Genomic DNA, 24,165 nt, shown 5'->3' on the forward strand with positions numbered 1-24,165 from the left:
ATATTTTCGCTTCTGACATGGACTTTAAAATAAACAGATTTTGCAAACGTTGGAAAAGCAGTCAGTTAGAAATCAATTTGATGATCCCTGCAGTACACAGTACTGGAATTTTCAAAAGTAAAAAAGTGCACGTATTTATTTACTACTAAGAATGTCGTCATGACTTCCAGGTAGGTGAAACAAGGTACCAAAAGGCAAAGATTTTTGAACTCGGGTACCTTAAATTGGTTGACGGAAAGAAAGCATCCAAAATCCAAGATCCGTAAGTCCCGAGGGAATGAAATTTGATAACATGGCTGTTTCAGTGCTACCAGCTGCTGCTGCTGCTGCTGCATTGCTGCTGTGGTCATATGATCTTTACTTTCACCATTTGGGTGCCACTTACCTGCCTCCTGGTAAAGAACAGGGAGGGGAAGGGAGGGGAGGGAAGGTTTCCAACACTCCCCGTCAGATTTCCACATGGAAACTAGAGGGAGAAGTGACCCCTGCCTCCCACTTTCTGCCTTTGGCTCTTCTGTGTTTGGATTCGGGGAAACACCTCTGAAATAATGACCCAACACTGACCCAGGCAGTCTAGCCCTTCACAAAACCCAGCATTATTTCCATCCAAAATCCGATGCCACTCTATGCACGCCCTCTGTTCTAATTAAACAACCTGAAGGAGGAAACGTGGAACCACATCCTCCTCTCGACCTCCTAACACATTGTGACAAAACTGCCCTTTCAGCTGACAGGTAATTAATGTCTGGATAAGGAATCTCTGGGTGGTGGGTGGGTGGGCCTGCCTGGATTATTGGCGACCAATTTAGGAGCAAAATCTCGAACATGGAGCAGCAACCGGACTTCACAAATACCGAGCAGCATTCCCTTTCCTTCGTCCAGAAATGAAATATTGAGCAAAGGGACTTAGATTTTATTTTACAGGAGCTTCAGGTGTTCGGTTGGGGTTATGTTTTGGTTGGGAAAGAGGGCAGGGGTAAGAAAAGGAAGAGGAGGAGGAGGAGAAATAATTGGCAGGGGGAAGAGGAGGAGGGGTTGAGTTTTCCTAAGGTGGAGCCGAATCTTGTATGAAATATCCCTGGCAGATGAAAACCCTGTGGTGGGGAAGGCTGAGTCAAAAGGCTATATAGAAGCCTCTCTTATTTGCGCCTATCCCCCCAGCCTCCGGCCATCTCTGACGGGTAACAAACCGAGCTAACGAGCTAAAGAGCCGAGGGAAAGAGGAAGAGGGTGCATCGCCGCCCGCTTGGGATCGTTTTAGAAGAAAAAGCAGGCGAGAAGTGCCCCCGCGCGCTCAGCTTTCCAGATCCTGCTCAGCGCCCGTTTCATTTCCCTCGCACCCCGAAGCCCCGCAAACGGTTAACTCAACTGACATGCAGAAAGTCAACCGAGCTGGGAAGTCTGCTGTGCATGTTAATTGAGGCGAAAGGGATAACTGTTTACAGGATGGTCTAGTAGTGGCTGCCCTTCCTCCTTCCTTCCTTCCTTCCTTTCTTCCTCCCTCTCTCCCTCCCTCCTCCTCCTCCTCTCGCGGCTCACTGGGATGGTTACCGCTGCTGTTTCCTTTGGACCGAGGATTTTCACTTCCCGGGACTAGAGAGCTACGCGGGAGTGAGTTGCCCTTCTCGGAGGAGGTGGGGGGGAAAAATAAAAAAGGGAAGGGAAGGGAAGAAAAGTCTGCGCTTCGGGAAGAAGGGAAGGGAATTTCTCTCGGAACGGCTGCTCCTGTGCCAATAACCGACTTTGTCAGTGGGTGTAGCTGCTGTGCAGGTAAGGACGCGTTCTCTCTCCGGCGATTAAGTAAGGAAACCGCGTTTCTCGTGGTTAGGGACGGATCCCTCTTCCTTTCCTATTCTTTGCCGGTAACTAAGAGCAGAGCAAAGTCATTTGCGGGGCGATGTCTTCAGATTCCCTCGTGGGTTTTTTGGGGGGTGGGTGGGTGGCTTGTCTTGCGTGGATGAAGTGCCGGAGCATTTAAAATAGAAAGGAGAAGCACTAGCCTCGAAGAGAAGCATTGGGTGGGTGGTGGTGGGGGAATGACGCGCGTGGAGAAAGGGAGAGTTTGAAAAGAAAGGCTACCCTCGTCTAAGACGAACTGTCGAGCTGGGCAGATAAACGCGGGGGACCCACGAGGATAGATCAACCCCAACCATCGTTTGTTCGTCGAAAACTTTGGGCTTTCAGGTCGGGGATCTTGCTAGGTTGTTAATGATGCCCTCCCGCCTAAGGAAATCCCCAGAAGAGAAATCTGGATTTGGGACTCCTTTGGTTATCTTGCGGAGGGTTTGTTTGGCTTGGTCATTGTTTGGAACAGATGGGTTTGTGAGCCTTTTTAACACGAAGAGGAAAATGTTGCTGTTAGGGGCAACGTTGTGGGCAAAAATCGACTCAAGTCAGGGGAACTCCTCCTGAATGATTAGATTTCCCTCCGAACTCGTTTCCTCTCTTTTCATGCTTGAAATGGAACCGCTTATTTCAGGGCAAATTTTTTGGGGGGGTAACGGATGGAATGGATGGCTTCAATTAAAATACAAATCAGCCAAGTTATGAGTCACATTTCTGTTAACCTGCAATGTTAATTAAATTAATTGATGTCACTTGGCATGCCTTCTGCTCGGTACATTTGTAATATGAGGTTAGCTACTGTGAGGGTGACAGAGATCTATGGCCGGGTTGAGGGGAAAGTATTAGCAAGAAACAATTGCATGCCACACGCATATATAAAAGCAGGCAATTTTATGTACAGTTGTATTACCAGTAGCTCTGGAAGACTGGGGTGTACTCAAAGAGTAGAAAGATTGTTGTTGTTGTTGTTGTTTAAAAAAACATCCTGAGCTATCCTTTTCATAAGCTTGAAGTCTTTTTCTGCAGAGGGACCAACTATGTGAATGAAAGACTGAGGGATTGCAGTATGCTCAAGAAAGTATGGCAATAGTTAACATGGGAATGCTTTCCATTTGAGGGAAACAAGGATGGAAAACTTTCATTCCCCCCTCCCCAAACATATATATATATATGCAAAGTAATCTTCAATGCAACCCAGACTGATTTACTTATCTTAATTCTGCCCAAGGTTATAATCGCATGCGTAGAATGTCCTCTTTCCCTATGAAAAGGGTAGATAAATAATACATGAAGATTTGGATGCCGATAAGAGTATCCAAGAAGCAGCATTGGTGACATTAGATTGTCAGGTACAAATATTGGATACTGCAAGTGGAATTCTTGTTTTAAGGAGTGGTAAGGAAGCAAGATACTTTGAATGCCTGGATCTGCATGCGGTGCCTGGCTCATCAGTCTGAGATGGTGGGGTTGGTGGAAGGAACTCAACCAGGACTATTTAAATTAAACCAAGATATTAATTCCTTTGTTTCAAAAGGTATCATATGTGTGTGTGAATTCTTGTGTGAACAAAAATAAATCAACCAAAGATGAGTCAGCTAAGAAATATATTTAGAAACATTGAAATTATGATACTGTGGATATTTACCTAGGTGTAAACTCTGTTAATCTCCTTGAGACCTGTACTACTTCACCATGAATAAGCCTCTTAAAATATTGCAATAGAAAGGAATATGATGTGGAACAAGTAGAGTCTTTGGTTCTCTCTGAGCTTGCTTTCATCACCCAGCTAGGTAATATTATCATTAATCCTGTTGATGTTATGTAGGTGGGTGGGTAATGTCTGCAAGCAAAGAACTGAGCTCGGAGCACACCAAGGACCCCAGATGTTTAAAATGTCCCAGAGAGGGTCATTGATAACTGTAGAATCAATTTCATTAGTTTTGCTAAATGCCCATATACTCTCATGAAGAAAATTTTTCTGCAAGAAACAAAAGAGAAACCACATCAAATTTTTAAAAAACCTGTCAAAGTTAATTCAGATGAGCTGTCTAATAATACTCAGGTTTATTCAGAAGACCTGCCAGGTTTCATAGAATGGACTCTTAAGTACATGTGTGAAAACCGCAGCCAATATATAACCATAAAGGCATCTTAGTGGAAACAGGCTGCATCCAATCTAGCATCTTGTTTCCTGTCATGGCGAACAAACCAAATGCCCCTAGAAAGCCCCCAAAGTCTCAAAACTAAGAGATCTTTCTCCATCATGGTTTGGTTGTGTGACTTTCCGTAACCTTCACTGCAGTTGGGTGAACCGTTTGCCGCAAATCATCTTGATTGAATAAATCCAATTAATGCACAAGCAACAGATTATGCCATGTTTACACAGAAGAGGCATTTTCTAAACTTGTGAGATTTATGAGATCAGGCACATGCTTGTGGTGAAGGGAAAGACAAACAATTACATTTTCACATAACATTCCTTCCCATGTCAAATTGTTTTATTAAGTGAGATGGACTATATTTAGTTAAATAAAATAGTTAAAACAGTCATTCTTACTTGATTCCTCAACTTCAGCAGCAACTTTCCAAACAGAAGATGGTCATAACCTGGTAATAATCCACACTGAATTCATTGGGAATTCTTCCAAGAAAGAGTGTCTTAAGCACGCACTCATGTTTACTATTGAAGTAGAGTAGCTTTGATTTGCTTGCTTTGCAGTAAAGAATTGGCCTCCCCTTTGCCTCAAAAAAAGAAAAAAAAACAAAACAAAAAACAAAAACAAAAACAAAACAAACTTGCCTGATGTGTCTGAAGTAATCTTTTGTTTTTCTGCTAGGCAATTTTTCCCTTTGAAAAGTTGTCTCTTCATAAATTGCTGCTATAAAACAATGGGAGGTGCTCAACAAATGCATTAGATAAAAAGAAAGGCAATTTTTGCAACCGTAAATTATTCTTCACATTGAATAGAATAGAATAGAATAGAATAGAATAGAATAGAATAGAATAGAATAGACAGAGTTGGAAGAGATCTTGGAGGTCTTCTAGTCCAACCCCCTGCTTAGGCAGGAAACCCTATAGAATTTCAGACAAATGGTTATCCAATCTCTTCTTAAAAACTTCCAGTGTTGGAGCATTTACAATTTCTGGAGGCAATTTAAATGTAAATTTAAAATGTATCCTTCACTAATTTTCATGTCTGAAACCAGGGTTTTGTAAATAATGTTAGCCATGTACACTTCATTGTCACTGAATTTAATGACACTGTTGACAATCCCACACGTGTCTCTTTGCGTATCTCATTTCCGTCTCCCCTCCATACTTTTTATTACTCCCACTAGCTTTTGGTCATAATAGACTTAGAATTATTTCTTCATTTTTAATGCTACTTTCAAAGTTTTACAAGGGCATCCTGCAATACGACAGAGTGCATAGTTCATTGTCCTTTGATGGGGGCCAGTCAGATAGATTGAGGCAACCTGAAGGCATGATAGATTTTTGACTGAGAATTCAAAGCCTCTGCTCTGCGGCTCTGCTGCTGAATTGCAAAATTAACTGTAGGCTGTTGTTGTACAACTATTATTTTCTCTGCATCTCTTTCTCGCTCTTTCTTTCTTCACAGTGTCTTTGTATTTTGGATTAAAACAAACAAACAAACAACAACCCCACCCCACCCCCCATATTGCCATTTTGTAATTCATTCTTGAAGACTAACCTCCACCATCAAAATAGAAGCAAGTAGACAGTATTAAAAAGAAAATATCAATCTAGCTTCCAACCTGAGGAAGAGAAGAAATATGTCCAGAAAATGTATTTATTTATTTGTGCGTCTGGTTAAGTTTTGACTCCTGGTGACTATCTGGAAAAGACTGTGCAGTTTTCTTGGGAAGATTGATTTGCCATTACTTGATTAGTAGGGCTGAGAAAGAGGGATGGCCCAAGGTTCACCCACTTGTTTTTGTGCTTAAGGAGGGGCTAGAACCAGAGGTGGGTTTAACATATTCTTACAACTGGTTTGCCACGTGTGCACACACTTGCTTCGTGCACACGCGCACCTTCCATGCATTTCCCCGGCCTTCCACACATTTGCTTTGCTCGCACACATGCCTTCTGCGCATGCGCCTGGCCTAGAAAACATGGCTAAATAGGATGGCATTACGCCGGGGAAGGTGGGTGGGCCCACCTTGCAGTTACCACTACCGGGTTACCACTACCGGGTCACCTGAACTGGTCTGAACCGGCTGAATACCACCACTGAATAGAACTCAGGGTCTCAGGTTTCTAATCTGATGCTTTAACCACTACTGCAAACTCACTCTTATGCCTAGAAAGTATCTTTAGAAATTCCTAAAATTTAAGGTCCCAAAGGTGCTTTTGCAAGAGGCAACTGGACTTTCTCTGCTTTTCCTTGAACACTTTTTTTTAGAATAGAATAGAATTTTTTATTGGCCAAGTGTGATTGGACACACAAGGAATTTGTCTTGGTGCATATGCTCTCAGTGTACAGAAAAGAAAAGATACCTTCATCAAGGTACAACACTTACAACACTTAATGATAGTCATCAGGTACAAATTTAACACTTAATGATACAACATGTAATGATAGTCATAGGCTACCATTAAGCAATCAGGAAACAATATCAGTATAAATTGTAAGGATACAAGCAACAAAGTTGTAGTCATAAGTGGAAGGAGATGGGTGATGGGAATGATGAGAAGATTAATAGTAGTATAGATTTGGTGAATAGTTTGACAGTTGAGGGAATTATTTGTTTAGCAGAGTGATGGAGTTTGGGAAAAAACTGTTCTTGTGTCTAATTGTTCTGGTGTGCAGTGCTCTATCGCATCGTTTTGAGGGTAGGAGTTGAAACAGTTTATGTCCAGGATGTGAGGGATCTGTAAATATGTTTTTGCTTCTTATCCAAGAAGCATCTGTATTTCTGAAGAAGCCTCTTGGATGAGAAGATTAATGTCTTCAAGGAAGAGCAAAGAAAGGCTCAGTTGCCTCTTGAAAAAGCACCTTTGGGACAACCATGACCTGGATGATTGAGAATCTTCATAGACGTCTAGAGTTTAATAGAACTAACTGAGAGACTGATAAGTTGCATGCATTTTGAACTACCCTGCAGGGCTGCCATAACCATTTCCTTCTAATATGAATTATTAAGAAAATGAAATTAATTTCTTTTTTTCAAAGTTTTTTATTTATTTATTCTTACAAACATATCAATACATGAACAATGTGGCACCTGGGTATCATACCTTCTAATGCAAATAAAACTAATAGCATTGATCATCATTATTACTTTCAATCCAATTTATATATTTCTAATAGCGATACATACTTATATAAAGTTGCAATCTTTTATTATTCAATTATTCATTTCTTACTGAATTCACTTCTGTTGAGCTGTTTAAAGTCTGTTTCCCATTAAATAAGAATCCAAAGATAGAAAAAGCTAGTTTTTTTGTGTTCAGGGAGAATATGATGGACTGTGTCAGACTGTGAAAGCAACCGGAATCACTTGCGAATAGTCTCAAAAAGAAGTGATCTATGTTACAATAAAGACTGTCAATCTGAGTGCATTCCCTTGGGAATGGTCGGATAAGGGTTCAAGGATTCTGGGGGAGGTCAGACTAGAGTTGCTTTCTGCAGTGCAAAAAGTGTAAAATTGACCTCCTCTCAACCCCTCCCTCCAATCTAGCTGGAGATTCCACCACAGACCTGATATACTTGGATTCCCAACACCATCAATAGAATAGAATAGAATAGAATAGAATAGAATAGAATAGAATAGAATAGAATAGAATAGAATAGAATAGAATAGAATAGAACATAATTTTTTATTGGCCAAGTGTGATTGGACACACAAGGAATTTGTCTTAATGCATATGCTCTCAGTGTACATCAGTGCTTCTCAAATAGTGGGGCGCGCCCCCCCTGGCTCCGTAAAGGGGGGCGTGTTTGACCTCGGCAAACACTGTCATAACAAGCTATTGATACTATTTACAGTCGCGCGGGGGGCGCGGAAAATGTTTTCTTCTTCCTAGGGGGGCATGACAGAAAATAATTGAGAAGCACTGGTGTACATAAAAGAAAAGATTCGTTCATCAAGAATTATAAGGTACAACACTTAATGATAGTCATAGAGTACAAATAAGCAATCAGAAAACAATATCAATATAAATCTTAAGGATACAAGCAACAAAGTTACAGTCATACAGTCATAAGTGGAAGGAGATGGGTGATGGGAAGGATGAGAAGATTAATAGTAGTGCAGATTTAGTAAATAGTTTACAATGTTGAGGGAATTATTTGTTTAGCAGAGTGATGGTGCTCGAGAAAAATTGTTCTTGTGTCTATTTGTTCTGGTGTGCAGTGCTCTATAGCGTCGTTTTGAGGGTAGGAGTTGAAACAGTTTATGTCCAGGATGTGAGGGGTCTGTAAATATAATTCACAGTTCTTTTTAACTTGAGCAGTATAGAGGTCCTCAATGGAAGGCAGGTTGGTAGTAATTATCCTCTGAAGTCTGTGTCTGTCTTGTTGGGTTGCAGAACCAAATCAGACAGTTATAGAGGTGCCGATGACAGTCTCAATAATTCCTCTATAGAACTGGATCAGCAGCTCTACATCTACATTATAATCATAGGTTTCTCCATTGATTTCCATGGATAATTCTCCTTGCTATGCCAGACAATTTTTAAAAAGTAGTTTCTTAGTGACTGGATGGTTGTTTATTTTTAATCACACAGCAAGTGCTTTATCCAGATGTTTCTCTTTAATTTTAGCATATCTATTCCCTCTGCTTTCCTTCCCTATCATTCAACTACAATTTGCAACCTTTGTTCAGTGGTATTTGGAGGTGGGGCTGGTTTGATCATACCTTTCTCATTAAGAGCCCTTTCACTGTTAATTTGGGAAACTCATCTTTGCTTTCCCTTCCTCGATTTGGTTGTCAATATACTCAACAATCAATACTGTCCTTCTTGAGCTATTATCCCCATACACCCTTATAAGTACCCCACATATAGGTAGCCCTTAGGTTACCTTTCACACAGAAGCTTTCTTATGCTTCTATAAACAGTGAGTTTTCTCAAGTCCTTTGGTAGCAACTTCATTACTTCATAATAATTTATTCTCAGTCCTGAACTCTGCAAATGATTCCCTTAGATGGAAAAAAAATTGTAATTGAATTTAGGCTTACCAAGGAATATATCCCACTGAATTTGAGGTGTATAGACCTATAAAATAGTGCTATTGATGTTTGCAGTTTTTTGCCTTTAGGATGTCCTGGTTTTAGAGAATCAGGATAATACTAGTAAGGAACTCTAATTAGCATTTCTTGCTATAAAGTAAACAGTTACTATAGTTGCAGAATGAAGCACAATGACTAAAGGACACCATGTGCATATAGCTGGTTCTTTAAACTAAGTTAACTAACTCCTGTCTACGTTTTCTTCAACCATCTGTAGCAGGAAATTTAGGTAGACCATATTTCTATTCAAGATATGATGGACAACACAATTTTTACCAGAAAAGCAATATAATATATTTTCTTCCAATGTCAATCCTACTGCTCATAGAAATATGAGGCTATGTGTCAGGCTGCCTCTGATTATATTTAGGAAAGAATACACCTTGACTTCATTTGCAAATAAACAAAAGTACTTTTACTAAATACATCATGACTGCAGCAGTATAAAGTTGGATCTGAGACAAAATATGGCTAACATTCCATATCCCTTCGTTAGTCCCTCCTCTCCCCAAGAGGTCAGCAGGTCTGGTCCAATGCCAGCTCCTTCTCGGCCTCCCGTGGTAATCTTCTTCCGCAGGTCTCTGGCTGTAAATCATCTCAGGAATGCAATGTCCGTTGAAAGTCCATGCTCTAACATTCCTGTTGAATTCAAAGCATCAATCTCCCCTCCCCTTTCTGTTATGTCAGATGACACTCTTAAAGGGCCCTCTTCCCTTACCCTGAATAGGGCAGTGATACATCTTACATCCTTAAACTATTTTACATTACACAAAGACAATCTAATTACAATCTAACTACTGAATATAAATTGTACAAAAATATGTGAGGATTGGAGTGGAGGCTGACACTATTCTAGTAAAGAATCAAATGTTCCTTTGAGTAGGACAAAATCAACATTTTACTTAGAAGTATTTTTCTGAGTGGTCCTTGGTGCTCTCTTCTTTTCTTGCAAACATTTCATTACCCAGACTAGGTAACATAGTTTGGGTAATAAAACATCTGCAAGAAAACAACCAAGCTCAGAGAGCACTATGGACCCCTCAATCCTGAGCTACAAATAGTCTCCTTTATAAGTATTTTTCTCTCCGGTTTTTATTTGGTTGTTGTTTCTTCTTTGACTCAATTTTTCTATTACATCTTTGATTTTATGCCATTGCTAAATTTTATATAGTAATTTTCAAGGGTGGTATTCTTTGGGACAGTGTTTTATCCTTCTTCTTGTTTAGGCCAATGCCCTGACCCTGAATATGTAATACACACAGCATTTTATAAGTAGCAGCCCATTATTTTTTCTTAATGGTGAGAATAACTTTCTTTTCCTGTCCACAAAATACAAGTGAAGTCTTTCTTAGATTGATCTAGTGCAGTGCTGGGATTCATCCAGTTTGCACCACTTCGGGAGAACTGTTTGTTAACTTTCTGAGCAGTTTGGTGAACTGGTTGTTGGAAAAAATCATTAGGGCAGAGAACCAGTTGTTAAATTATTTGAATCCCACCACTGATCTAAATGGCTTAGAATATACTCCCATTCTTAAGAAAGGATTTTTTAAAAATGGCATTTAAAAGTGTAGCTAGAAAACTACAGAGCCAAAATACAATGGTTTGTTTAATGATCTGTTTAGATGAAGCATGTCGTTAATCTTTGAGTTCTTCCTTCCCCATAGTTATTCTATACTTTGAGCAGGTATAACTTCAAATTTAAACTTAAATTTAACTTCAAATTTAAACTTGTTTAAATCACAGATGAGCAATCTACAATCCAAGTGTCACATTAGCTTCTCTAACTTCATTTTTGTGAATCCCTGAACCACCTCCAAATCACATCACAACCAGTATAATGGTTTAAGATGCTGACCTAGAAACCAGGGGACTGTGAGTTCTAGTCCCTTCTTAGACATGAAACTGAATTGGGTAATGTTGAGCTTTCAGTCCAACTCACCTCACCTCAAGGGGAAAATAGGAGGAGGAAGGACTATGAGGTATGTTCTCCATCTTGAGTTATAAAAACGATGAAGAGGGGATAATTAATTCAGTAAAATCTAAGCAATTTCTCATTCTCTAAGAAAACCATGCATTTCAGATCTGTTGCTGAAGTCACTGGGTAATTCTGCATGGCAATCTAAGCTGTTTGTCTTCCATGATGCTCCAGCTGTTCTTGCATCTGTCCCTAGTCCTGATTATAGTGATTTTACAGTGAGGTATGCTTGGTATTCAATCTAGGCCAGGGCTGTCAAATTCCTGGCCTGCAGGCCGGATGCATCATGCACTGGCCACATCCACTCCCGGTTTAGGGAAGGGGGAAAAAATCCCACTACGTCACGTGATGTTGCTGTGACGACGTGAGTTTGATACCCCTGATCTAGATTATAACCATCACTGCCTTTGACTGGTCATTCACTTCCTTGAATGTTGTAGAGAAGGCAAACCTCACTGGCTGCACCCCACCCGAATCACATTTACTATTCACTCATTTGTTCTACTATGGTCTGTAAAACATCCTGGAAGCAAAGAAGTGATGGTTGACTACATAAAATGTGAACTTTGTAACTTCATTCTTATGTCTATATGCTGACACTTAGATTAGTATAATTCATACAAGCAGATAGAAACTGAAAGGGTGAGCCCAGAGGGAACATACGTGCACTAGCAGAAGAGGGAGGGAAAACATGGTGGCCAGGAGACCTGACTGGATTCTATGACCGTTATAAATTATTATTAGATCAACTAGGAAAAACCGATCAGACGAGAGCCTTCGTCAACATGACTAGCTAAGAACATAGCATCCTAGTAGCCCCAATGAATGCCATTCAAAAAATTTCCCTACCAGTTCTGTGGGCGTGGCTTAATTAGTGGCCATGGCTTGGTGGTTAGGTGACCAGGTGGGTGTGGCCAATAACAATAAATAATAAAAATAATAAACAAAGTACACAAAACAATAAGAGGTACCAAAAACCAACTTTCACACTTTACACACACACAACACAACACAACTGACTCACACACAATGTAAAAGCAGCTGCACTTCACCCAAAATGGTCCCTGAAACAAGCAGAAACCTCACACAGCCACAAAAAGCTCAAAAACAACTTTCACACTTTGCATACACACAACACAACTGACTCACACACACACACACACACACACACACACACACACACACACACAATGCCACATACAGCTTTGTGAGATTTTGTGTGTTTGTGTATGTAATGTATCTTTAAAAGTTTTGGCGGGAAAAAAGCACGTTGCTGATTGGTTGAAGCCACCGGCTAAACTGTATATAAGGAGAGGTTTTTCCCGGGCACTGCTGCTGGGTTCACCATATAGTAAAGAGCTGTTGTCACTATCCTGGTCTCCTGCCTCGTTATTGCCCGAATCTAACACTGGCGACGAAGGTGGGATCTCGAGGCTAAGAGCGCCAGGAAAAGAGCTGAACTCACCAGGAAGACGCGAACCCAGCAAAACAAGAGCGGAAAGCAGCGATGTCCGGCTACACACCGCCAGCGCCATTCGACCCAGCTAAGGAAAAATGGGGGTCATACATGGCTCGCTTCGAGTGTTTCCTCGAGGCGAACGAACTTCAAGGAGTTTCAGACAACAGGAAACGAGCCTATTTCCTGAGCCACTGCGGTCCAGAAGTTTTCGACACCGCAGAATCCCTGGCTGAGCCAACGCCGGTACAGTCGGTACCGTGGCAAACTCTGCAGACTTTACTAAAAGCCCATTTTGCACCAATGCCATCCAAGTATGTGCAACGGTTCGAATTCGGGGAGCGTAGACAGCAAGAAGGCGAGTCCATCAGTGCATACATGGCCGCCCTGAGGAAAGCCTCAAAACATTGCGAGTACCGAGACTTGGACGAGGCATTGCTGGAGCAACTCATCCGCGGGGTCAGGGACATCCGTTTGCGGAGGCGGCTGCTGTCTAAAAGCAACCTAACGCTGGCAAACGCCTTGGACGAAGCCAGGGCTCACGAGATGTCTACCCAAGCGGCGGAAACCCTACAAAAGCAGGTCGCACCAACGGCTGGTGCGAAATCAACCCCGGTCCACAATGAAGAGGTCCAGGCCGAATCGGACGGTGAGGAGGAGGAAGGAGTCTTCCACACCGGGAGGCCGGAGAAAGACGACCGGGGTGACTGTGCGAGTTGCGGAGGGCAACACCAACGACAACAATGCAGATTTAAAGATGCAACTTGTCGGCGATGCGAAAGGAAGGGGCACCTAGCACAGGTCTGTCGAGCTCCCCAACCTTCCCGCCAAAAATTCAAACCGGCCAATCAGAGCGCGGGAACGGCGAAGCGGCCCGCGAGTGGTCAGTTTAAAAAAGGCGCGAAGTTGAATCAGACTGTCGTGAGAGTGGGTCACGCATCAACTCGCCTAGAGAAAAAAATCTTTACAAAGGCAAAGATTGAGGGGGTGCCGTGCCGATTGGAGGTGGACACCGGCTCATCGATCACGATCATGTCCTGGGACACTCTCGTGAGAGCCTTACCCGCCATCGCAAAGCGCAAACTGCAACCACAGAAATTAAAGGTACAAGACTACCAGGGGAATCGCATCCCCGTCCGAGGGGTAACGTCCGTCCACGTCGAGTATGGACAATACAAGAAAACTCTGCCCATCACCATCGTCGATGGGACCCTGCCAAGCTTGTTGGGACTGGACTGGTTCTGAGCATTGGGCATGGGAGTGACTGGAATCTTCAGAAACGAAGTCGACCTCAAAGACGCACTCGTGAAAGAATTTGGGGACGTTTTCAGAGACTGCCTGGGCAAGTACACGGGACCCCTATCTCTTAACCTAGACCCCAAGTTGCCCCTATCCGTCTAAAGGCTAGGAGGGTCCCGTTAGCCCTAAAGCCCAGGATTGACCGGGAACTGGACAAGCTAGTAAACCAGGGAATTCTAGTGCCAGTTGACCATGCTAAGTGGGAGACCCTATAGTCACCCCAGTCAAACCGGACGGGTCGGTCCGGATTTGCGCTGACTACAAGGCAACGCTTAACAAAGCGTTGCAAAGAGTGCTTACCCGTTCGGTGGTACAGCACTTACTGCACTCAATGGGGCAAGGGCAAGTTTTGCCAAGCTAGACTTGGCCCAAGCCTATCAACAGCTGCCCGTAGATAGCAGCACAGCCAAGCGCAGACAATTGTGACTCACAGAGGGGCTTTTAAGTGTACCCGGTTACAGTTTGGGGTTAGTGTGGCTCCAGGGTTATTTCAGAACCTAATGGGCGGCTATTGCAGGGCCTACCAGGGGTGGTACCATACTTTGACGATGTACTGGTATCCGCTGAGAATCTAGAGGAATTAGGGGTAAGGCTGCGAAAAGTTCTGGGCATTTTCTGGTCTGGCGGTCTCACGGTTAAACTGAACAAATGCCAGATCGGGGTTGAGTCTGTGGAATTCCTGGGCTACCGGATAGACAGGGAAGGATTCACCCACTGAGAGCAAGGTACGGGCCATCAGGAAGGCCCCGGTTCCAAAGAACAAAACGGAGTTACAGGCATTCTTAGGTCTGGTCAACTTCTACGCGGTATTCTTAAGGAATAAGGCAACAGTAGCCGAGCCGCTGCATAAATTACTAGCAAAGACGGCTGGCTGGTCTTGGGGAAAGGCGGAAGCTAGGGCATTCGAAGGGTAAAGAATCTCCTAACGAGTGATAGCCTCCTTATCCAATACAATGGCACGCTGCCATTAGTGTTAAGCTGCGATGCATCTCCCTATGGGGTGGGGCTGTGCTCAGCCACAGGTTACCAAATGGCACAGAAGCCCCTATTGCATACTACTCCCGAACCATGTCATCAACTGAAAGGAATTATAGCCAGCTTGATAAGGAAGCCTTGGCTATAGTCTCAGGAGTAAAGAAATTCCATGAATATGTATTTGGTCGTGATTTTGAAATCATCACGGGCCATAGACCTTGCTAGGTCTGCTGGCAGGCGACCGCCCAACGCCCGTGGCACTTTCGCCAAGACTGACCCGATGGACTATCTTCCTGGCAGCGTATTCTTACAAATTACTACACCGGCCAGGAAAGGAATTAGGGCATGCAGACGCCCTGAGCAGATGCCCGTTACCAGAGACTATCGAAGACCCCACTCCGGGGATACCAGTTCTGCTAATTGACTCTTTGGACTCTGGCCCAGTCACATCCAAAGAGGTGGCTCGGGCTTCGTATAAGGACATTACAATAAGAACTGTAATTGGTTGGGTACAAAGAGGTTGGGCCGCTGCGGCGGGCGGCGTCTTAAAGAGTTTGTAAAAAAACGTGGGGAACTCTCGGCTCAAGGGGGGTGCCTGCTATGGGGGGATCGAGTGGTGATCCCGGAGAAATTGAGGAAAAAGGTATTGGATCTCCTTCACGAAGGTCACCCAGGGATCGTGAGAATGAAGGGTCTAGCGAGAAGCTATGTGTGGTGGCCCTTAATGGACTCGGAAATTGCTGAAAGGATAGGAAATGCCAGGCCTGCCAGGAGTCCAGACCGCTACCCCAACGGCCCGATTCGGGAATGGGAGAGACCCCAGGGCCCTGGTCTAGGATCCATATCGATTTTGCCGGCCCTTCCACGGCCAAACCTTTCTGGTAGTAGTCGATGCCTACTCCAAATGGCTGGAAATCATTCTCATGAGATCCATGACAGCCGAGGCCGTGATTTCAGTCCTCGGCACCTATTTGTAACCCATGGGTTGCCCGACACTTTAGTCTCCGATAACGGCCCGCAATTCACGGCAACCCAGTTTGAGGGGTACTTGGCAGAGGAGGGCATCCGGCATGTCCTCTCGGCGCCTTTCCACCCTGCGACGACGGCCTTGCAGAACGTTTCGTTCGGGCGCAAAGGAAGCATTGTCCAGAATCAGGCCAGGCGATTGGCAAACAAAATCGATACATTCCTAGCAGTCCAACACAGAACCCCTGTGTCACAACTGGCCACAGCCCGGCGAACTATTAATGGGTCGGAAGCTTAGGTGCCCACTAGACCGTTTAAACCCAAACTACACACCAGACGGTTACAAAGGGGCACACGGTAAAACAAGAGATGGCAACAGGCGACCTAGTGTGGGCACACAACTACAGCGAGGCCCGACCTGGTTAGCAGGAAAATCCTAGAAATAACAGGACCAAAGTCATATCTAATAGAGTTGGGGATGGCCGGGTATGGAAGCGCCACATAGACCAGATAAGAAAACGCATAACTGGTAATACAGAATCAGGCGAAACATGCCCTGACTATTCAATGTTGGAATCCACAGCTGACTCAAACCCGGGGCAAGCAGGACTTATCTGAGTTCCAGGAGGTCCAGCGGCGCCAACTGGTTCATCCTGAAGACAGCAGGAAGACTCTGCAAATAATCCAGGGCCGGATGGCCTAGAGGAGGAGCTGAGAGGAACAAACAGTCCCTCCGGCCAGCTCGACTCACTCCCAGAGAATGAATTGCGCAGGTCTGAAAGAGTCAGGAGACGCCCAGTCTACTTGCGTGATTACGTCGAAAAATAAGATGTAAATATTATGTAAATAGTGGTAAAGTGTTTTCTGGGAGGGAAGGAGTGTAATGTATCTTTAAAAGTTTTGGCGGGAAAAAAGCACGTTGCTGATTGGTTGAAGCCACCGGCTAAACTGTATATAAGGAGAGGTTTTTCCCGGGCACTGCTGCTGGGTTCACCATATAGTAAAGAGCTGTTGTCACTATCCTGGTCTCCTGCCTCGTTATTGCCCGAATCTAACAGTGTAGTTAGAGTGAAACTCTACAGAAACACACCAAATCTCAGAAAGTTGCACAAATATTTTATTTATATTTTTAGATAAAAGCAGCTAAATTTAAAACTTCCTTAACTTTAAATTGCTATGTCTAAAAAAAAATAAAACTCTTAAAAAAACATCCAATTAACTATTTTTTTAAAGCTCCCCTCCCAAAAGAAAACCCAGTTACTTACCCAATTGAAGGGACAAGGCAGGCAGATTGAGTTGCTCACCGATGAGATGGATTGCAGGCAGGCAGATTCAGTTGCTAGCTGATGCAATTGATTGCAGCAGCCGAAGCAAGGCAGGAAAAGCAAGCGAGCCCGAAAGAAGCAGCAAGCTGCCAAGTAGGCAAGTGGGGACCGGGCGATTGGGTGGGCATGGGCAGGGGACAGGGATTTTTGCTACTGGTTCGCTGAACTACCCGCCCCCATTGCTACCGGATCACCTGATCCGGTTTCACCCCTGGTAGTGACCAAACATCATGGGAGTGGATATGTCACTTGCTGAGTCTAATTAGACCTGGAGAGAACATTAATCTGGAATGAAGCATAGTAAACCAATCACTTGGAAGAATTTAACATAGCCCAGGATAGAAAGCAGGCCCTTTGAATCAGGACTTCAAAGCAGAGACAAGAGAAAACGTTATAGTGAGCTGGGAGTGGGTAGAGGATTATGCCACCCATTGCTGCGCTAGAAAAATAAAGAAGGGTGGGCCATACCAGTGATAGAACATGAAAAAAAATATGGATTTGATCACTGTGCCATTTTTTGTCTCCTCTGCTTTCAGAAGATTAAAACAAAAAAAACCCTGAAGTACAGCGCCCTGATTGCATTCCCAAAAGAAATCATCTCACCATCATGATTATGGGAATACAGTGGAATTTGTTTTTCTTCTTCTTTTTTAAAACAATGTGCATACATAAATGTGAAAGTGTGAATTGGCTGGCCGTTTCTTTCCTATAGATTATATTTTATTTTCAAAGACATAAAACAAAGATGTTACTTTGACATGCATCAGGCCTATGTTACCTTAGATACTGATGTTAGGTTCAGTGCAATCTCTGAGTTGTTATTCTGGAGAAAGTTGGACTGGGGACTTTATTTGTGGGGGGGGGAAGTGGGGGGGTCCAGCCTTCTGTGCTGAAAAGTATTTAACCTCCAATTCTCTAAGAATGATTGTGTGAAGAGCAATTACCCCAGTTCAGCAGAAGAAAATGATTTCCCCAATGTGGAGTAAGCCATAGTTCTACCATAAACTTTCTGTCTTTCAAGGCTAAACTAAATTATCTTGGAAATTTGAAGTAATGCCTGACCCCCTAGTTCTCAGTTTTTAGACTAGTTTAGTTTACTTTATTGTCATCGCACCTCATACAACGAAATTAAATGCCATCTTCATTGTACGTTATAACTATAAAAATAACTGCAATTGTATAGAATCCTTTGCATTCTATACAATTGAATTGAAAACCCCCTGATACTGCATTACTATTGCACTATACAGTAGATGAGATGGATCTTTAAGAACATTTTGAACTTTCTTAAGGCAGCGGGAGCTATGAAGCTCTTCCAAAGAGGGGCGAGGGCAACCAATGATCCTCTGGGCAATGATGTTAACCCTCTGGAGTGCTGTCCTATCTGCCACTGTGCAATTGGCAAATCATACACAGGTCCAGTAAGTTAAGATACTCTCTGTGGTGCAAGGGTAGAAGGTCACCAGCAGTTTTTCATTCAGTTGTTGTTTCCTGAGAAGTCTCAGGTAGTATAATTTTTGCTGGGCCTTTTTGACCACTGCTGCAATGTGAGCGCAGGTCCCATTTTATGATAACACCCAGAAACCTAAAACTGGCCACTTGCCACTAGACTAGACAGTGATTGTAATATTTTTGTGGATTAGAACGGCTTTTCTTTTCAGTAGCTGATTTATGTATACTAAAACATGCTAATAGTTTGTTTTTCCACCAAAGTTGAAGGAAAAACTAAAACGTGTTTAATTTATTGTACTTTTCAGACGCTGTTGGATTACCATGAAGCTCTGGATAATCGCATTAAGTTTATTGGGGGCTGCTTGTGATGTGCTCTATTCTGAACTAGCATCATCTTCAACTGTTGGCTCTTGCGAAGACTTGTGTTTTTGTGAAGAAAAAGACAGCATCTTAATTATAAGCTGTGAAGAAAGAGGCATCAAGGAGATATCTCAAGTACATATTCCACCATCCCGGCCTTTCCAACTTAGTCTTTTAAACAATAGTTTGACTATGTTACAGGTCAACGATTTTGCCAGCTTTATCAATGCGATCACATTGCACCTTGGCTTTAACTACATTGTAGATATTGAACCAGGGGCATTTAATGGGCTAAGTCTCCTTAAACAACTCCATATCAACCACAATTATTTAGAAATACTTAAGGAAGACACCTTCCATGGACTAGAAAACCTGGAATTCCTTCAAGCAGACAACAATTTCATCACAATAATTGAATCAAGTGCCTTCAGCAAACTCAACAGGCTTAAGGTGCTTATTTTAAATGACAATGCCATTGAATTCCTTCCTCCCAATGTATTTCGCTTTGTTCCATTAACTCACCTGGACCTTCGAGGGAACCAACTACAAACATTACCTTATGTCGGTTTTTTAGAACACATTGGCCGAATCCTAGACCTTCAGCTAGAAGATAACAAATGGATCTGTAATTGTGACCTACTGGAGTTAAAGAGCTGGTTAGAAAACATGCCTCCTCAGTCCATAATAGGGGATGTTGTATGCCACAACCCTCCCATATTGAAAGGTAACATTTTAAGCAGATTAAAAACAGAATCACTCTGTCCAACTCCACCCTCAAATGACCTTGATTCTCCATCAGGGTCATTGCCTTTGGTGATTACAACATCAGTAAGTGATAGTCATTCCTCAACCAAGGTGATTCCTATTTTTAAAACTCCCACCAAGGAATCCAGTTTAACACCTGGAGTTACAAAACCAGCTACTCTTTTTCCTGGAGTATATTGTCCTATACCTTGCCAGTGCACCAGCAATATCCTTTCAGGGATTTTGATGCAATGTCAGGAACAAAACATTGAAAGCTTGTCAGATTTAGGTCCTCCTCCTCCCAATCCTAAAAAGTTGATTCTCGCCGGAAATATAATCCAGACATTACTGAAATCAGATCTTGTGGGTTATCACAGTCTAGAAATGCTTCATTTGGGAAACAATCGTATCGAGATGTTAGAAGCAGGATCCTTTATAAATCTCACTGAATTGCAAAAATTATATCTCAATGGCAACCACCTCACCAAACTAAGCCGTAATTTGTTTTTAGGCCTGCAGCGACTTGAGTATTTGTATCTTGAATATAACGCCATCAAGGAGATTTTACCTGGTACTTTTAGTCCAATGCCAAAACTTAAGGTCCTATATCTAAATAACAACCTCCTCCAAACTTTACCATCTCATATCTTTTCTGGAGTTCCACTAGCCAGGCTGAATTTGAAAACCAACCAGTTTTCCCATTTGCCCATCAAAAATGTCTTAGATGATCTAGATCTACTAGTACAAATTGAATTAGAAGACAACCCCTGGGATTGCACTTGTGATTCGGTCAGGCTACAACAATGGATACAAAAACTAAACAGGAATACAATGATGGGAGAAATTCTCTGTACCTCTCCAAGACATCTAGCTAAAAAGGAACTGAAATCTCTGACCAATGATATGTTATGTCCCACTTTAATGAACAGTCCAGCTCTCCCAACTCATCCTAGCTTCCTAATCATCACAACATCACCAACTACCACCAGTACAGCGGATACTATTCTGAAATCCCTCACCGATGTTATCCCTCTCTCTGTTTTAATTCTGGGGCTCTTGATTGTGTTTATAACAATGATTTTTTGTGCAGCTGGCATTGTTGTTCTTGTTCTACATCGACGGAGGCGGCATAAAAAGAAACAAACAGAAGAACAAATGCGGGACAACAACCCAGTTCAGCTTCAATACAGCATGTATGGTCATAAAACAACACACCATACTACCGAACGTCCAGCCTCAACTTTGTATGAACAACGCATGATCAGCCCCATGGTTCAAGTTTATCAAAGCCCATCTTTCAACTCCAAATTTGCAGGTCATCAAGATGAAAGGAATGATAAGGAGGGGAATGATTCCAAACTCCTTCGGCGAAGCCTCTTAGAAAGGGAGCACTCCTCCCCTCTCACTGGTGGTCCAAATGTCAAGTACAAAGCGACAGACCAACCGGCTGATTTTTTGTCCTTCCAGGACACAAGCTCCTTGTATAGGAACATTCTTGAGAAGGAGCGAGAACTCCAACAACTGGGGATAACGGAATATCTTCGGAAAAGCATTGCTCAGCTACATCCTGAGATGGAAGTACATTATCCAAGAGCTCACGAAGAGCTAAAGCTCATGGAGACACTTATGCTCTCGCGGCCGAGAAAAGTTTTACTAGAACAGACTAAAAATGAATATTTTGAGCTCAAGGCCAACCTGCATGCTGAACCTGATTACTTGGAGGTTTTGGAGCAGCACACATGAAACGAAAGACCACCTTTGAAGGCTTTGAATCAGAAACTCTTAGGTTTGTCTTACATTTGAGAACTTTGTAAATAAAAGTGCCTTATAATAATGTGTCACCAATCAGAACTTTTAAGCACAGCAGTAATCTGAGTGAAAAGAAACTCTCAGGGATAACTGTGTGAAGCCATGGGAAAGTTTTCAGGCTCTGTATATCTTACCCCCCATTTTAAATGTGAACTTTGTACAACTGGATTCTCAGAAGAAATTCAGTTTGCTTGGCCATATTCCTCTAGGTGTGTATTGCAGTCCCTAATGTTTCTTTCTTTCTTTCTTTCTTACTTACTTTTAATTGTTGGTTTTGCTAAACAGACTTTTAAAGCATTTGTTTCTTCGGTTCCCTTTTTATTTTTCCCATGTAGGCAATATTTAATTAAAAACCTACAAGGATCTTCTTAGCCAGCTGCTAGAAAGTAGGGAATGTTATCTATGGATGAGTCCATATATATGAACAAATTCTACATGGCAGTAGTACATAATAATTATAAAGAAAACTATATGTTTTTTGTTTCAAAACGGGGAAAAAAATCATTTGTGAGCTTCCAAGGACTGCAGTATTTAGGTATCTTTAATTTGGAATGAGGTTGGAATGGGAAAGTGGTATATTATGCCAGAATTTAAAAGATATAATGGAAACCTTTTGTTACTTTCCCTCGATGGCATTTTTAATCACCTTTTGGGACAATCTTCAATATAATGCTGCTATATAGACTCCTGTGCGACATTGGATTGACACTTATACTTGGGAAGTTTGAAACGCTACTGAGAATTTAATGTAAATATATTAGTATATTGATGCACCCAATTTTTATTTTTATTTTTTACTGTATTTATATGATTGGCTCCCGGTGGTAATTTTTGATAACATCACTTTGCTGTGGCCAGTAAATTTCAGACTTCAAGTCAGACAAGAAATAAGCCATCAGAACTTGTTTCTGGCTGTGAACACTCTGACTTTGCCATAGTGACATGGCAGAAGAACATTTCTCAGCCATCATCCCCCCCCCAACCCCACCCCAAAAGTCTGGTTTAAACATGGTAGGTCACAAACCTAGGAAGTTGCATTGAGATTAATTATTGCAATCTTATGGATACATGCTTAGATATGTGCTTTTGCAACATTTGTATGGGTAAGCTAATGTTGCACACATAGATGTCAGTGGCTAACCATCTAAAGGTTAGCAAGCCCTGCAGAACTCCACAGCTTGGTGTGTATAGAATTGTGGTCAAGTTTAAATACAACGATGTTCTTTGTCATACTTGATCTGACGTGTAAACACAGCTCACATTTAATGTGGCCTAATCTACAGTCCTAACTTTGCTTCTGAGAAGAAGAAAACCGTTCAATCCAATTCTGACAATTTCACAAGTCTGTCTCTGTGTTTTTAAACACAGATTTGCTGCACTCACAATTTAGATTTGTGTGTGCGTGCGTGCACGTGAGTGTGTGTGTGTGAGAGAGAGAGAACAATAAAGTGTAAGCAGCACAGCAAATCTGTAGAGATCAATGGAACGTAGCACTAAAATAATGTTTCGAATTAAGAAGACAAGAAGCAGGACAAATTTATTTTACTATAAAGTTTAGTTAGAATTATTTCTATTATTTATTCTGTACAATTTGTATCTTTTAAGTTTGAAATTACAGTTATTATTCTTGGGTGCCTTTCAAGCAAATCAAAGAACTTAATCATGATAAATAAAACTGACAATAAAGGGATCCTTTTTTAAAAAAAAAAAAACCACGCTTCTTTGTATTAAGACTCTCTTTTTAATTTCTCTCTCTCTCTCTTTTTTAAAGTAAGCTCTGCATGCATGAGTTCAGATCCATTCTGAAATCAAATTGGAGTCTCCTGTCCGTTGCCATGCATACAGAAGTGTCTTGTTCTGGGGGCAAGACGGCAGTTAAATCCCAGTGTATGATTGAAAAAATGCCAAAATGGTAATTTGACCTGCATTTCCCCTCCTGATTAAGTTACTCTTTTTGTAAACCCGCCACCCTTTGATAAATATCTCCTTACGCACTTTTGGGCTGAAAAATCAGAGCCTGGTAGCATCTTCTCTTAAAGATCCCAATAATTATTAGCTGGGAAATATCTATATAACTTACGATAGTCAGACTTATGAATGGCATCTACCATAAATAAATAATTTTAATAGTGTCCCTACTGATTGCTTACATAGTAACTTTGGCTTCGATGTAAAGTATTGATTTGTGTAGAGAAAGTTCATCCCTGGAAAGTAAAGAAGAAAGACATTAACATCAAATTTATTTCATTTATTTATCTGATGTTGTACTACAGAAAGCATACTACGGTATATCTTCATATCTGCTTGACTACTTATTTATGTTTGCACTGGGTTTTTGTTAATATATTCTAAATCGATATTCTCCTACTGGTACCTCCAAGAATGTTGGGCAACAACTCTCAGAATTATATGTGAACAAAAGTTGGTCAAAGTATTAGACTCCAAACAATGAATACGATGACATGAAACAGTTTAAGAATTATCCCTTTATGGAGATGAAGCATAATGCTCTGAAGCTATGCTGAATTTAGAGGATTGCGTACTTTATTTAGCATCTTAATAGATGGAATGAATACAGAAATTATATCTCTATCTCCATTTCTACCTGAATGTATCAGCATCTGGGTTGGGTTCTATATAAAAGGTAAAGGTTTTCCTGTGAGTCAAATCCAACTTTAGGTGCTCTTGGCTGAGGGAGCCAGTTT

At 42.0% G+C, this 24,165-nt stretch overlaps 1 protein-coding gene across 2 annotated transcripts; it reads left to right on the forward strand.

Moving 5' to 3' along the window:
• The first annotated feature begins 1,065 nt into the window (after positions 1-1,065).
• SLITRK6 (SLIT and NTRK like family member 6) lies at positions 1,066-23,861 on the forward strand. 2 transcript variants are annotated; one of them, XM_058185589.1, is made up of 2 exons: positions 1,066-1,770; positions 18,853-23,859. In XM_058185589.1, exon 2 carries the CDS (start codon positions 18,869-18,871, stop codon positions 21,392-21,394), a length of 2,526 nt encoding a protein of 841 aa, XP_058041572.1. In that variant the 5' UTR covers positions 1,066-1,770; positions 18,853-18,868; the 3' UTR covers positions 21,395-23,859. The 2 variants fall into 2 exon arrangements, with proteins under 2 accessions (XP_058041572.1, XP_058041573.1); XM_058185590.1 differs by having other exon boundaries at positions 1,073-1,181; positions 18,853-23,861.
• The last annotated feature ends 304 nt before the right edge of the window (positions 23,862-24,165 follow it).

Source organism: Ahaetulla prasina, chromosome 5 (genome assembly GCF_028640845.1).
Source record: "Ahaetulla prasina isolate Xishuangbanna chromosome 5, ASM2864084v1, whole genome shotgun sequence".
In the NCBI taxonomy this organism is placed as follows: domain Eukaryota; kingdom Metazoa; phylum Chordata; class Lepidosauria; order Squamata; family Colubridae; genus Ahaetulla; species Ahaetulla prasina.

Bases quoted from the DNA above. Each gene is read 5' to 3' on its own strand.
- SLITRK6 (XM_058185589.1), top strand. From the start codon at position 18,869: ATGAAGCTCTGGATAATCGCATTAAGTTTATTGGGGGCTGCTTGTGAT.